This window comes from Panulirus ornatus, chromosome 68 (genome assembly GCF_036320965.1).
Source record: "Panulirus ornatus isolate Po-2019 chromosome 68, ASM3632096v1, whole genome shotgun sequence".
Classification (NCBI taxonomy): Eukaryota; Metazoa; Arthropoda; class Malacostraca; order Decapoda; family Palinuridae; genus Panulirus; species Panulirus ornatus.
This window is the reverse complement of record NC_092291.1, coordinates 8,401,731-8,416,787: the sequence shown is the minus strand read 5'-3', so window position 1 is coordinate 8,416,787 and position 15,057 is coordinate 8,401,731. Positions and strand designations below refer to the sequence as shown.

Here is a 15,057-nt window from a genome sequence, read left to right as displayed (position 1 = left end):
TGATATTGTTGTTATTATATTGTAATCATCAATACGAGCATTAGCCATGGCAATCTGGTAGTGCATCCATTAGCATCATTAGCCATTACTGCTAACAAATATAGCCTCTAATGGGTGCTTCACTCTTATCATCATTGATTAATGATTTTATATAATTATAGCTTTATTGATGAACTGCTTTATCATTATATATATGTATATACTTATCGCCCAAGGTCTGTCCAGGATTCCCTTCCAACACCCACCCCTCTCTCTGTACACCAACACTCCCCCCCCCCTCGTAAACACACACAAGGAAGGGGGTGGGGGTGGGGGGGGTGTGGGGGGACAGATTACTGTGACAAATATTAATTGTCATTAACACCGTCCCAGATGTGATGTCTCATTCGCCTTAATGATGACTTCCACAGCGAGCCCAAACCCGTGTTCCGTTTACAAAGGGGAGTTCCATGATTATATATATATATATATATATATATATATATATATATATATATATATATATATATATATATATATATATATATACTAGAGGGAAAATTGACTATTTTACACAGCAGTGGATTTTTTCCTCTTTGAAATTTCCCAGAGGATTTTTCACTGATAAACACTACCTCTCGGGTACGTTACGCGCCCCCGCTCCCCAAACATCCATTCCCCATCAACGCACATCTCCCCCTCTCTCCCCCCCCCCTGCACCCCACCACCTCCCCCACCGCACCCTACACGCGCCCCAGAATCCATTGCAATTACGGTGAGAGATTAGATTCAACTGTGCAACCAACAGACCCCGCGGCCTGATGGCAATCAATAGAATTTCTCACTCTCCCTTGAGGTAGTGGGAGGCGCCGCACGTGTCGTGTGGTGGGGGCTGTGTGGGGCGTGGGTGGGGTGAGGAAGGGGGAGGAAGCCCACGTGTGGTGTGGTGGGGTTGTGCAGTGGGGCGCCCACACGTCGTGCGGGGTGATTTGTGGGGTGTGACGCGGGGGGGGGGGGGTTGTGGGTTGGGCCGGCGGAGTATATCAAGTCAAATCGGGGAGAGAGAGAGAGAGAGAGAGAGAGAGAGAGAGAGAGAGAGAGAGAGAGAGAGAGAGAGAGAGAGAGAGAGAGAGGTTAGTAACTATTCTTTCTTAACGAAACGGTTCTTTTTCGTTGTGTTTTAGGGGGACCTTTTTAATGTTAGGTTGTAACTGTGTTGGTTGTGGCACAGTGGTAGAATGTTAGGTTGTAATTGTGGTGGTTGTGGCACTGTGGTAGAATGTTAGGTTGTAACTGTGGTGGTTGTGGCACTGTGGTAGAATGTTAGGTTGTAACTGTGGTGGTTGTGGCACTGTGGTAGAATGTTAGGTTGTAACTGTGGTGGTTGTGGCACTGTGGTAGGTGGTGAGCAGAAACTTAAAGGTTTTGGCGTTTGTTGTGATCTGTGTGGTGTTTATGGTTGTAAAAGGTTTCATAATTCTGGATGGTTTGGATGGTGGTCGCTGGAGTGGTTGTTTAGGCTCAAAGTAAGGTTGACTGAGGTTGTGGGGTAGTAGTTGCGGTGGTTGTGGCGGTGTTACGGTTGTGGGTAAGTTCATAACATCAAAGCCAACCATCTATTCTTGACGTTGTGGAATATATAAAAAAAAAAAAATGAACGTTTAACATCCATCAATTCCTAAAACAAAAACAAAGCCAAACAAAAAATAGCAAAATAAATATATCATAACCAAACAGATAATTCCCCTCGTGAACTATAAGGCTCGGTCTTTCCCCTCAGGCCTCCCCTCGTGTCCGTGTATTTGTTAGTGCATCAAATGCAAAAAGCACAACAACACTCAGCTCTTCAAACAAAGACAATTCCAACCACTCTGAATCATTGATAAGGGCGAAAATACCTTCACGTCAACATATACTTAGAGCCATTATTGTGTCTAATTCTTTTCCCGTTTTCTGGGCGAGGTGTAGCATTATCATGCTTCCGTAATTTTATTGGCTTTCCTGTCGGAGAGATGTCTTTTTTTTTCTATTCATTTTTTATCGTATAATGATGTGAGCGGTACGCGCTGGGCTTGCCTAATGGCATGATCTTGTCGTAATGCAGGTATACACACACAAAAAAAAAAAAAGAAAAAAAAAATCCTTACGCCTTCAGAGCGACATAATGTGACATAAGGACGAAACAATCTGAGAACATACCCAACCTCTTAGAGTTAACAGGTGATCATTCTGAGACCTGTCGTTCACAGGCGTAAAGATCGTTTTTGTGTTGTGTGTACGTACTTTCTGTGTGTGTGTGTGTGTGTGTGTGTGTGTGTGTGTGTGTGTGTGTGTGTGTGATCTAGCAAACGTCTGCATGTCTAATTGTAAACATATACTCATACCTGCATACTGTCAACAGCAACATTTGTTTGCACTCGTATGCGCAAGTATATGCATGCATTAGTAATATGCATGAAAACATGCGTGTATATGCGTGTGACGGGCGTGCACGTGCGTGTGCGTTGTGGGTTTACATGCACGGAGGTCCTTACGTCATGATGTGAATCACTGAAGGATTTGAGACCTCGGGGATTGGCGAGTCCTTAACCTCTTGAGTACGACAACTTAACCCCTTGAGTAAGGCAACTTAACCTCTTGAGTACGAGGACTTAACCCCATGAGTATGAGGACTTAACCACTTGAGTACGAGGACTTAACCCCTTGAGTGCGAGGACTTAACCACTTGAGTACAAGGACTTAACCCCATGAGTACGAGGACGTAACCACTTGAGTACGAGGACTTAACTAACCCCTTGAGTACGACAGCTTAACCCCTTGAGTAAGGCAACTTAACCCCTTGAGTACGAGGACTTAACCACTTGAGTACGAGGACTTAACCACTTGAGCACGACAACTTAACGCCTTTGTTCTAGCACTCTCTCCTCCCTCTTTCTCACTAGCTCTCTCCTATGTCTCTCATACTTCCATTGTCTCTTGTCCTATACCGTCGGTTTCTCCATCTCTGTGCTCTACTCACCTTTACCTTCGTTCATCTCCAATATTCTTCACTCTGGTCTTTCTTTCTTTCATCTCTATCTCTTTTATCTTCCTAATGATTCATTCTTCCCCTTTTATCGATTTTTTTTTTCTATGCCTCATTTCTTGATCTACAAGTCCATCTATCCTCGTGTACTATCCCCCCCTAAGCTGCCCATCATCACACTTGCCTCCCTATCCTCCACGTCCCTCCACACACCACCCCTCCCTCAATCCCCCCCACAACCTCACCTTCCCCCCCAACCCCTCATCCTCCCCGAGGAACCCCATAACCGACATTTACCCACCCCCCTAAAACCGCAACAGTGGGCCGACTTGCATCTGAATACCCTCGGTGGTTTGGCGTGACCTTTGACCCTCCGACCACAGGTCACGGTGTTAAGGGGGAGTAATGTAGTGGTACACTAAGGGAAAGGGGTAATGAAAGGGCCGTTCTCGCGTTGGCCAGGTTTATAAAGGGAGTGTCAAAGGGAAAGGGAGAGAGAAGTTAAAGGACTTGTACAAGGGAGATTGAGTCGTTGGTCAGTTTGGCGTGAAACCCAATACGATACGATCCTTCAGGGAGAAGGTACGAACGACCCCTCAGGACGACGGTACGACCGTTCAGCAAGACGGTACGACCCTTCAGCGACGGCACGACCCTTAAGGACGACAGTGCGACCCTTAGGTATGAGGCTGTGGTCTTTGACTAACCCCTTAAGGCTCAGTTAAAGGGCCATCAGGCCATGAAGGGTCGTACCGACGTGCTTAAAGGACGTACTGTCGTGGTCAGGGTTTCCTACATCGTGTTCAGAAGTTGCTAGTATATCAGCGATATATCAGGAGTTTAACCACTACAATATATCAGGGGTATAACCACTACAATATATCGGGGGAATAACAACTGTGATGATATATCCCAGAAATAATGTGTGTGTGTGTGTGTGTGTGTGTGTGTGTGTGTGTGTGTGAGTGTGTTTCCCTAGTCGACCAGCGTAACGGCCCGTCACACATGTCGTCACGTCCCCAAAGGGTAGGTTAACATCCCTTAGCGTCACAAGCGGGCGGTGTAACAGGCCGTCACACACATGTGTCGTCAACATGGCAGATTCCTTCCTTTAGCGTCATAATGACGGGGGCTGGAGAGGAGGGGGGGGAAGGGGTAAAGGAATGTAATAGACCGTCACACAACACGTCCACGTCACGTTCTCGAAGGGGTACTACACCTCCGTTAGCGTCACTAGCCAGGGGAAGGATGGGGGAGGGGATCAAACCCGTCACACACCTTACCACGTCACATCCGAAAGTGGGGGGGGGGGGTTTACCTCTCCCTCAGCCAGTGTCACAAATGTGTTGTGACAACAGTTACGACCAGCAGGAGGGCCGGACAACATCTGCTTGGCATTTGTTTGAGATATGTCCCCCCCAACACACACACACACACACACACACACACACCTTCGTTTGTCTGTTGCTCCTGCACTTGGGGGGGGGTTTGTTTGTGGTCTGCCAAGTTTTCCTGTCTATTGTTGTTAGTTCGTTTGTCTTTGGGTTTCTCTTGTTTTCCCCACTGTCTATCTGTTTGTTTGTTGGTTGGTTTTGGTTTCTGTTGTTTTCTACCTGTCTGTCCGTCCTAGGTGGTTCTCTGGTCTCTAGTTCTCTGAGCCAGCCAGTATAGGTGGTGGTTCTCTGGTGTGTACAGTTCTCCGTGCCGCATGCGACGGCCGAGTTCCTCCCGCAGGCCATCTGTCGGGGTCCAGAAAATTACACTCTTATCGAACTGGGAGCCGTGTTACCCTGCTGTCTGCTCCGCTATTGGCCAATGGGCACTTTTTTCCCCTCCCCCCACACCCCACACACTGGCTTTTGTAGAACAAGAACTTTCACTGTGTGTGTGTGTGTGTGTGTGTGTGTGTGTGTGTGTGTGTATGTGTGTGTGTATGTGTGTGTGTGTGTGTGTGTGTGTGTGTGTGTGTGTGTGTGTGTGTGTGTTTCTCTATTTCATTCTTTGTCACACATCACACGCGCGTTCTGTGTTTCTGCATTTTCCTTGTTGTCCGTGTTTATGGAGGTCGGTTGTGTCCTTGTTTCACTGGCTGGTGTGTCTGGATGTGGTGTGTGGTAACGTGTGGATGTGGTGTGTGGTAACGTGTGGATGTGGTGGTAACTGTGGTAGCTTCGCGAGTGGTGGTAACAACTGGGGCAGATTGTGTATTTTTCTTCAGTTGTATCTACAATTGTGGTGAAACTTGCTGTAATGGGACCACAAGTAGTGGTATTACTAGCAGCGACAGAAATAGTACCAGTAGTAGTAGAAGTAGTGGTAGTAGTAGTAGTAGTAGTAGTAGTAGTAGAAGTAGTAGTAGTAGTAGTAGTAGTAGTAGTAGTAGTAGTAGTAGAAGTAGTAGTAGTAGTAGTAGAAGCAGTTGTAGTGGTAGAAGTAGAATAGGTAGAGAGAGAGTAGCAGCAGTAACAGGTGGGTGGTTCTGGTGGTAACAGGTGCAGCAGTAGCCTGGGTGGCGAACCAGAGGAGAAAATGGAAAAAAAAAAGAGAGAAAAATAATGGATTTATTGAGACAGTTAAAGTTGACCACAACGACGCCAGAGGTGCCGCTCACATCTGCTGTTTACGCCCTTTGTGGCAGGCTGCAAGGATGGCGTGTGGTGGACGCGCTGGCCCTCCAAACACCAAGCACCACTCGAGCACGACGGTACGACCCTCGAGCACGAAGCTACGACCCTTGAGTACGACGGTATGACCCGCGAGCACGACGCTATGACCCTTGAGTACGACGGTACGACCCTCGAGCACGACGCTATGACCCTTGAGTACGACGGTACGACCCTCGAGCACGACTCTAAGACCCTTGAGTACGACGGTACGACCCTCGAGCATGATGGAACGACCCTTGGATGTGGTGGCCTGTCGTGTCGTCGTGTTCCAGGACCGCACCACACCGTCTTGTCCTGGAAGCTGAGGTGGTTCTCGAGGTTCACCACTGATAATGGCAATGATGACAGCACTGCTATAAGGGATAGAGAGAGAGAGAGAGAGAGAGAGAGAGAGAGAGAGAGAGAGAGAGAGAGAGAGAGAGAGAGAGAGAGAGAGAGAGAGAGAATCTTCAGGTGACAGAACCAGATGGTCTGGTAGTCCCGGACTGTGGTGGTGGTGATGGGGTCTGGTGATGGGGTCTGGTGATGGGGTCTGGTGATGGTTGAACTGGATAGACAGTGTCACTGATGGTTATATCTGAGTTCATAATGGTGGTTCGTACCGGCAGTTCGCACTGGTAGTTCGCACTGGTACTTCGCACCAGTGGTTCGCACTGGTAGTTCGTATTGGTAGTTTCGCTTTGCTAGTTAGTGGTGGTGTTTATGCTGGTGTGTTCACTGGTGTCAGAGGTGGTTAATGTTACTGTAACCATGGCAGCGGTGGTTCCAACAGTGTTTACGACTGTTGGCATTAACTGTTGGCAGCGTGAGGGAAGGCGGGTGTAAGGGAGGTGGCGGGAGTGCGTGTGGCAGGAGGTGGGGGGCGTGGTGCGGGCAGGGAGGAAGGGGCGTGGCGCAGGCTAGGAGGAAGGGGCGTGGCGCGGGTGATACATCATGGCTGTGGTTCCCCACTCACCCGTCGGCACCGGATACACAAACCTCCCATACGGCTGATGGCCGCCGGTCGCCCACTGACCGAATGTCCTCCACTTAACTCTCTACCACTACTACTACTACTACTACTACCATTACTGCTGCCATTACCACTACTACTACCACCACTACTACTACTACTACTACAGCTAATACTTTATCATGCGTGAAGGCAATATATACACTGTTCTGTTCCTTTGAATTGATGGGCTCTTACACGAGGACCTTTGATCTATATATATATATATATCTATTTTGATTCTAGACAGGTATTCAGTACCTATATATATATATATATATATATATATATATATATATATATATATATATATATATATATATATATATATATATATATGCCCTTGTCAGAATTTATATTATCTATATACATTAGCAGTCATGTGATATATATTCTTTGTAGGTCATAAAAAAAAATCTACTTTGACATGAGCGAGCGAGAACACTGAAAGTTACTCTAGTTTTAGATAAGCTTTATATACGTGTTAAATGGTCGGTAATGGGAATATTCTATGTTTACGTTGGAGGCTCCAGTCATGGACAGAAGTCTACATCAAAGCTGAGCCTTAATCATAATACAGAGAGGATTAATGAAAGGGAAAAATAAAGAGACAAGGGAAAGTATTTACGAATTCTGGGGGAAGTGAAAACCCTGCCTTTTATAAAGCGTCTGGTCATTGTTATTGGGAAAGACATGACACGGTACGGAGTTCCAAAGCTGCGAGGTGTAAGGAAAGAAACAGTGTGGTACATACTAACGGAAAAGCAATTGTTAAGACAAGTTCAGATTGCAATCCTTGTTGAGGAAACGATAGGGGATATGAGACTATGCTCTCATATGGGATCTATGTGGCGAAACAAGATCCCGATGCTTTAGTTAGAATCCGAGACGTTTTCAGTGGTGTTCGAATGTCCTCGTGTTGTCTTCTTAGCTTCCGGACGACTTTCTTGGTATTCGAATCACGTCGACTCCGTTCTTAGCCTCATATACAGCATTCATGGATTTCGAGGTACCATATTTGGATACCTTTTCCTCGATCTATATGCCTGTATCTACATCCCAATTTCCTCTATTTCTCCGGCAGATACGAGAGATTCCCAGTTTCTCTGTATACCTGTATGTAGGTCCGTTCGAATCTACTGAAATTATTCCTTCTTCTTTGCAGAGAAACCTGAAGACGAGGGGTCCGTCAGAGTAGGCGGGAAGGGCAAGAAGATGAGGAAGCCCCGCACCATCTACTCCTCCCTGCAACTCCAGCAGCTCAACAAGATATTCCAGAGGACCCAGTACCTCTCCCTGCCGGAGCGCGCTGAACTCGCCGCCAAACTCGGTCTCACACAGACACAGGTGAGCACCCCTTAGGAGAAGTGTAGCTCTATCTTCTGTAGTAGAACTCGTGATGGTTCTGTCTGGCCATACTGTAGAACTCATGATGGTTCAGCCTTGTCCTGTAGCAACATTCACGATGGCCCTGCGGTAGAACTCGTGTACTTCTCGAGGTTCTATTAATTCTCCGCCAAAGATTGACGTCACACAGGTGAAAAGCCATGTGTAGGGTGTTTACGAGTCGAATACAATGGGAAGTATGCAAAATATGTCCATTTCTGTGGTAAAGCGGCTGAGGTAGAGTGAGATCCGATGTCACTTCTACATGCACTTGTTGTTCTGAAGGCCAAGCACAGGAGAGAAGCCATAGGAAGTTTGTATCAGGGAGGGGAAGGCACAGGTGGGAAGCCATATCATCGTCAATGTATCAGTAGGTTGAAAGGGACGTGTGTGGCGTCAGATTTGTTTCTACGGTTCGTAAATGAGCCACAGGCAAGGTACTGCATGAAGGTTGTCTGCCTCCGAGTAAACATGGCTGAGGTAGTAAACATTACGCTCATTTGTATGCCAGGGTGACATTCTGTAGGCAGCAGAATAATCTTTTGGCTGAGTGGAATATAAATATATATATATATATATATATATATATATATATATATATATATATATATATATATATATATATATATATATATATATATACATATATATATCTTGTACCCAGAGGTCATCTCAGGATATACTCCGCGTCATGTCACAGTTGGACTTGGAGGTCACCTGACGTCATGTGACACTTCACCTCAGGGTCATCTCACAGCCACAACCAGTCACCTCGATCTCGATGTCACTTGTATTCCTGACGGTGTGTGCTGCAGTGGCGAGCTCTGCCAGGGAGCTGGGTTAATGAGACGCTAATGAGGGGTGGCTGGTGTCCAGTGTGTGTGTGTGTGTGTGGTACTCTATAAGAACTGTGATGACAGGGAAGATAAGCGCATAATCAAGAGATGATAGTGATGATGTACTGGTGGCGTCAGTGAGACAGTTGATAATGATAGAGATGATGATGATGATGATGATGATGGCGTTCAAGATGATAATGATGTGCTAACACCTCGTTCACTCTTCATGTTGTTAATGCAGACACGCAGGAACACCTGTCTGTATCGTACTCGCGGACCGAAAAACATGTTTCTGCCAACGGAAACAAACACAAATAATAAATCAATACACACAGGAGGATATATATATATATATATATATATATATATATATATATATATATATATATATATATATATATATATATATATCACCTTCCCTCTTAATAACAGCTTTCCTAAATGAAGAACAGACGAAGAAACCAGGTAAAGACTTTTTTCCTTTAATACTCATTCATCTGTTCCTGACACTATCTCACTCAAGCAAGAAACGGCGAAAAGGTATCTAAATGATATGAATATATGTAAGATGAGAGAGAGAGAGAGAGAGTCTTCAACTCCACATCTAAGGGGCCATAACACAACAAAGAACGAAGAGATACGCGACGCGCAAACTGTAACATCAAAGAACTTCAGAGAAAATACAGGAGAGCTCCAGCGAGGGAAGTCGGCGGTGGTTGTGGTAGTGGTGGTGGTGGTAGTTGTGGTAGTTGTGGTGGTGGTGGTAGCGGTAGTGGTGGTGGTAGTGGTAGTGGTTTGTTTGATTAACCTGTTCATTACGGCCAATCCATCATATTCCTGGAGGGGGTCGGGGAAGAGGAATGTGTCTTGTGTGGGACATTAAGGAGGTCATTTGACTCTGTAATTAGAATTTACTTGGCGGATAACCACGAGAGGAGGAGGAGGAGGAGGAGGAGGGGGAGGAGGAGGAGGAGGAGGAGGAGGAGGAGGAGGAGGAGGAGGAGGAGGAGGGGGAGGAGGAGGAGGAGGAGGAGGAGGAGGAGAGGGAGTACGTCTTCACCTCTCTTCCAACTACCCCTAGCCTGGTGCCTCGTCAGTTTCCACCCAGCCGTCCGTCCACCAGTGGTCTTCCCGTCTTGCAGCAGGTGTGTGTGTGTGTGTGTGTGTGTGTGTGTGTGTGTGTGTGTGTGTGGCCGGGGCCCTGCCTGTGGACAGCAAGTCGGAGGTGGATTACCAAAGGCGGTCGGTCGGCTCAGCAAACGGTGTGTGAGTGTGTGTGTGTGTGTGTGTGTGTGTGTGTGTGTGTGTGTGTGTGTGGAGCACGACACCAGCGACGTTCTGACTTTAGCGAGGAAAGAAAAAAACCCACGTGAATTTTCTGCCTGCACCTGGCGTGGATGATGGCGAAATCCGGCGACAATGTCACGTGCGGTTTATGGACAACCTTCTTGAGTAACCCATCCCTGTGGGCGGCACTGAGTTGGGTGGAGAGGCCCGGCACGCAGTAACACACCGTGGGCGGCACTGGGTGGGCGGGGGGCGTTGAGGAGGGCGTCATGTTCAAACAAACAGGTAATCAATATCACTCCTTGCCTCCCCTGCGGTACGCCAGGCCAGCACAACCCGGCCGCCACCAAATATACAACTCAGACAATTACGTTTCCGCTCTCGACTTGCAAGTTGTTAACATATTTCAACACACGTCTGAACTTTCATTCTGAATTATGAAGTTAAACGTGTTTGCTGCTACTATACAAGTATTTCCAGTTTATATATATATATATATATATATATATATATATATATATATATATATATATATATATATATATATATATATATATATATAAAAGTCACAGATGAACATCTAGGTATCATACTGGTAATCTAACATTTTCAAATGACTCTTCATTATATCTAATCTGTGTTAGTAAAGCATCTAATATTACCACCTGTCTGTCTGTCTGTCTGTCTGTCTGTTCACCGTAAATCTACGTTAATTTTTTTCTTTTTCCCAACACAATCCGGATCTCTCTCTCTCTCTCTCTCTCTCTCTCTCTCTCTCTCTCTCTCTCTCTCTCTCTCTCTCTCTCTCTCTCTCTCTCTCTCAGGCCAAGCGTTCCTCTACCTCCCCAAGCAATCCCTCACCACACTACCCCACACCACTCGCCTATGAGGCCACGACCACTGCTCACTCCCTCACTCCTCATACCTCCCTCCTCACCCTTATGTTGGCTCCTGATAATCTAAGAAATCCTGGAATTTTTTTGATGACCCTGTAATCCCGCTCCCAACTATATATATATATATATATATATATATATATATATATATATATATATATATATATATATATATATATATATATATATATATATATGAAAAGAAAAAATCCGACGAAGAAACTCGAGGGTCAAATTAGCATTATAACTTTTTTTCTTTTTTAGTCCAGAGTCAAATGAGATATTAAACCCGACCTTCCTTTTTCCTATGTGGCAATATTCTGTGACCTGCCACCCCCTGTGCCTGCCCCCACCCCACCCCCACCAACTCCTCACTGATGTAAATTAGTAATCTTTCGTACACTCACGTGGCTCTCTCGACCTCCGTTCGTGCGGGAAGGATAAATCTCCTGATTACAGACGCCAGAGAAACTCGCATGACGGAAGACCTCCCGCCATTATTTAGGGAGCACCTCTTTCAAAAAGTTTAATTTCGGTTAAAACTAGAGCTCCAATTTGAATATGAGTTTTAAATTACATTTTACCCCCCTAACTTTTAAAGCAGTTTTGCTAAAAGTAGGCTCTACTTTTGGCTAAATTAGTTGGGAAAAAGTTGGGGCGAATTTCAGATTTAATTTCGCGATGATGTGGAGTTTTGAAAGATGTGCGGGTTGCATGCTGTTGGTTATGGCGGCTCGCTGGTCGACCCGGCCCGCTGCCCCAGCTTGGCTTCTGCTCTCGTGTTGCTCGCTTGCCTCACCCTGCACACTTCTTGTGGAGGGGAGGGGGAGGAGGGGAGGGGGAGGCATTGATTTAGCTCTATCTTATTTCGTATTTTTCCTCTCTCTCTCTCTCTCTCTCTCTCTCTCTCTCTCTCTCTCTCTCTCTCTCTCTCTCTCTCTCTCTCTCTGTGTCTTCGCAAGTGGTCTTGGTCAAATCTGTCCGTCTTCCTCCCCACCTCAAGCGTAGCCAAGGTCTTGGCTATGATGGGTTCTGGCTATCTTGGCTACATCCTGGCCAAGTCTTGGGGGAGATTCTGCAGGAGTTTCTGCCACTGTTGGTCGTCACATTCGCTAGACCTCGGCTAGATCATCTGAACATTTGTGCAAGACCCTGGCGATGTCTTGGTCGGGTAGAAATTAAAGGAAAGAAAATCTGTTGCAGTTATTCCAGGTCAAGCGTCTGTAGTCCAGAATTAAAGTCACACCAACACAAACTGAGCCCATTTTTCTTGGATTACTATTTTCTTTTTTATATTTCTTTCATCCTTTTTTCTCATTGCGATGAATTAAGAAATTTTAAGACAAGATGAACGCATTCAGGCAATTATAAGATTAATTCAAAGACCGGTGCAATTGCACACCAGAAACGTTCCTCGTTTTCTTTGTCTTTGTGTATTTTTGGGCCATCTGACTGTCTGTCCGTCTGTCTGTCTGTCTGTCTTTTCAAGGGACAGAAATTTCAGTATTGCTGTCCATCTTCCCCCGTGCTCCTGCCTGTCTCTTTAACCAATAAAAAACTCGCAGCGGTTGACAAATGGAATCACGTCTGATAAGCAGGCACCAAATCGAGCTTCAGTTCTGTTTGAATCAATGCCGCTACATAGTGGCAGAGAGAAAGGTATAGATGGATGTTCAACAGAGAAGAAGACACGAGTGTGAGTAAAATTACTGAATGAGAAGACAAAGAAATGCTGAGAGAAAGAGACATATGTATCGTTTATAAAAGGGTAGAAAAAAATTACTGATTTACTGAATGAGAAGACAAAGAAAAGCTGAAAGAGACATATGCATCATTTACAAACGGGTAGAAAAAAGGCGCTTTCATGGAATTTGATGAAGACAAATGTGAGCAGATAAGTCATGTGGCGATTAATATTTTATCATGGACTCCCACAAAAGACCTTAAAGGGATGGGCATAGAAACTGAAGAAGAGGTCAAAGATTTAGGGATCATTTTCAGCGACAAACCTTTAAAATTACAAGGATCAAACTGATGATAATCTCAAGCCAGGTAATGAATGGTGTGATAATGAGACCTTCCACAACGAAAGATCAATATATCATAAAATGGTTTCATATCTACATAAGGAACAACAGTGACTGCTGGCGCGTAGAAATGTCACTAGTGAGATGTGCAGAAACAAACCAGCGCGAGAAGACGCAAGAGACACTTCCCTGAGAACGAGCAAAAGGAATGGGACACAGGAGACATGGTGAACGACTCGATGAACTCAAGGAGAACGTCTTACACAGAAGGAGGAGGAGAAAGACACGTGGTAACATATGCAGTGCAACGAACTGAGGGCAACAGGAACACAGCGCTCTGGGTCTACAAGCCTCTCGCCGTGGATGCAACAGAATTATTAACTGCAATAATACGTAACTTGCAATATACCAAAAAGACGTCGAACGAAGATCTACGAGAGCCCCGGCGACGCAGAAGATGGGGGGGGGGGGGCGGATATTCGCTGCATTACCGGGAGAATATTGAAATGCTTCGAAAAAAAAATACGTAGACTGTTTAAAAGAAAACTTGATATAGGGTTAAAGTCAGTCCCAGATGAAGCCTACGAAGGCCACAGACCTGCTTCGTGTCGTGATGACAAAGCCTGCCGTGTCGTAAGCTCAACCTACATGTTAAACGAAAGAAAAAAGAACGAGAATATGAAAGAAAAAAAATTGATGTCATCTTTATTCCGCCTGTGTTTACATCGAACTGACCCGCACAAAGACCAGGGGTTCACCCAGACATAAATTTCGCGATTAAATTCGTCGTGACGGCTTTGAACCCGCCAAACTGTGGCCGATGCAGTTTTGTTTGCATTCATACGTCATAGTCTTATCATTGTGTAAAAATGTATTTTTCTTCTTTTCCCCCACGCACGTATGAACTTGACCCGACTCAGCAAAAAAAAAGTCTTTGAAACATGTTTTTATTTTAATGTATCTTTTTTTTCTTAATACAGGACGATTGACTACGGCTTGAGTGCATGATTTACTGGATGGTATAACCCCAGGACGCCTTTCATGGGCCTCCTGCAGCTTCAAGGCTGCGCTACTTCTAGTAGCAGGGAAATGAGAAACTCTTTTGGAGCTAGAAGTTCTTCGACGAGACTGTACACACACACACACACACACACACACACACTCTCTCTCTCTCTCTCTCTCTCTCTCTCTCTCTCTCTCTCTCTCTCTCTCTCTCTCTCTCTCTCTCTCTCTCAGATGGCCTTTATTCAGAATCGTTCACTGTGAACATTAAACCGTAAAGAGCCTGAAGATAAATGTGGCCACTTAACCGTGGAGTGTTTGAAGGAATTTTAAGCTGTCCATGTGCATTTAGCTCTGTCATGGATTTGAAGATTTCTATGGCCATTCAACCGTGAAGTCTGAAGATAACTAGGGCCATTTTGTGGTAGGTCTCTTGGAAGTTTAGGCCATTTAACCCTATCTGTGTTTGAAGAACGATATGGCCATTCAGCTGTGAACATCTACCTAAAATGTCCATTTACTCATAACCACAATGGACTTGTAAATAAGCCACACGAAATATATCCTCTCGCTATACTAAAGGTGAAATATACTAAATATACTTCATCCTCCCCCTTTCCTAGTTATATCATAAGGTATACTAAAGGTGAAATATACTAAATGTACTTCATCCTCCCTCTTTCCTAGTTATATCATAAGGTATACTATTTGCATATATCGATATAAAGACAAAGGCATATACAAAACGAGTGGGATTCGAACCCTAAGATAAAGTGTTACTCAGTGTTCCTTCTTCTGTCTTGTACTACCCACCTCTCAGTAGAGGATGGGAAACTGGGAAGAACACTGGATAACTAGTGGATGTGTCTTTTAGGCTTAGTGTGTCTGAGGTAACAGGAAGCCCGTCCTACGTTCGAATCCGACCACCGCTCTTCATACGTTATATGGCATCCATGAAA

General features: G+C 45.2%; 1 protein-coding gene across 2 annotated transcripts in view; it reads left to right on the top strand.

The window, feature by feature from the left end:
* LOC139747466 (uncharacterized) overlaps positions 1–15,057 on the top strand; it is a 148,139-nt gene that overhangs the window by 35,104 nt on the left and 97,978 nt on the right. For both annotated transcript variants that reach the window (XM_071659829.1, XM_071659830.1), the window contains exon 2: positions 7,827–8,008. In XM_071659829.1, coding sequence (XP_071515930.1) covers positions 7,827–8,008 — 182 coding nt within the window. The remainder of the gene's footprint in view (positions 1–7,826; positions 8,009–15,057) is intronic.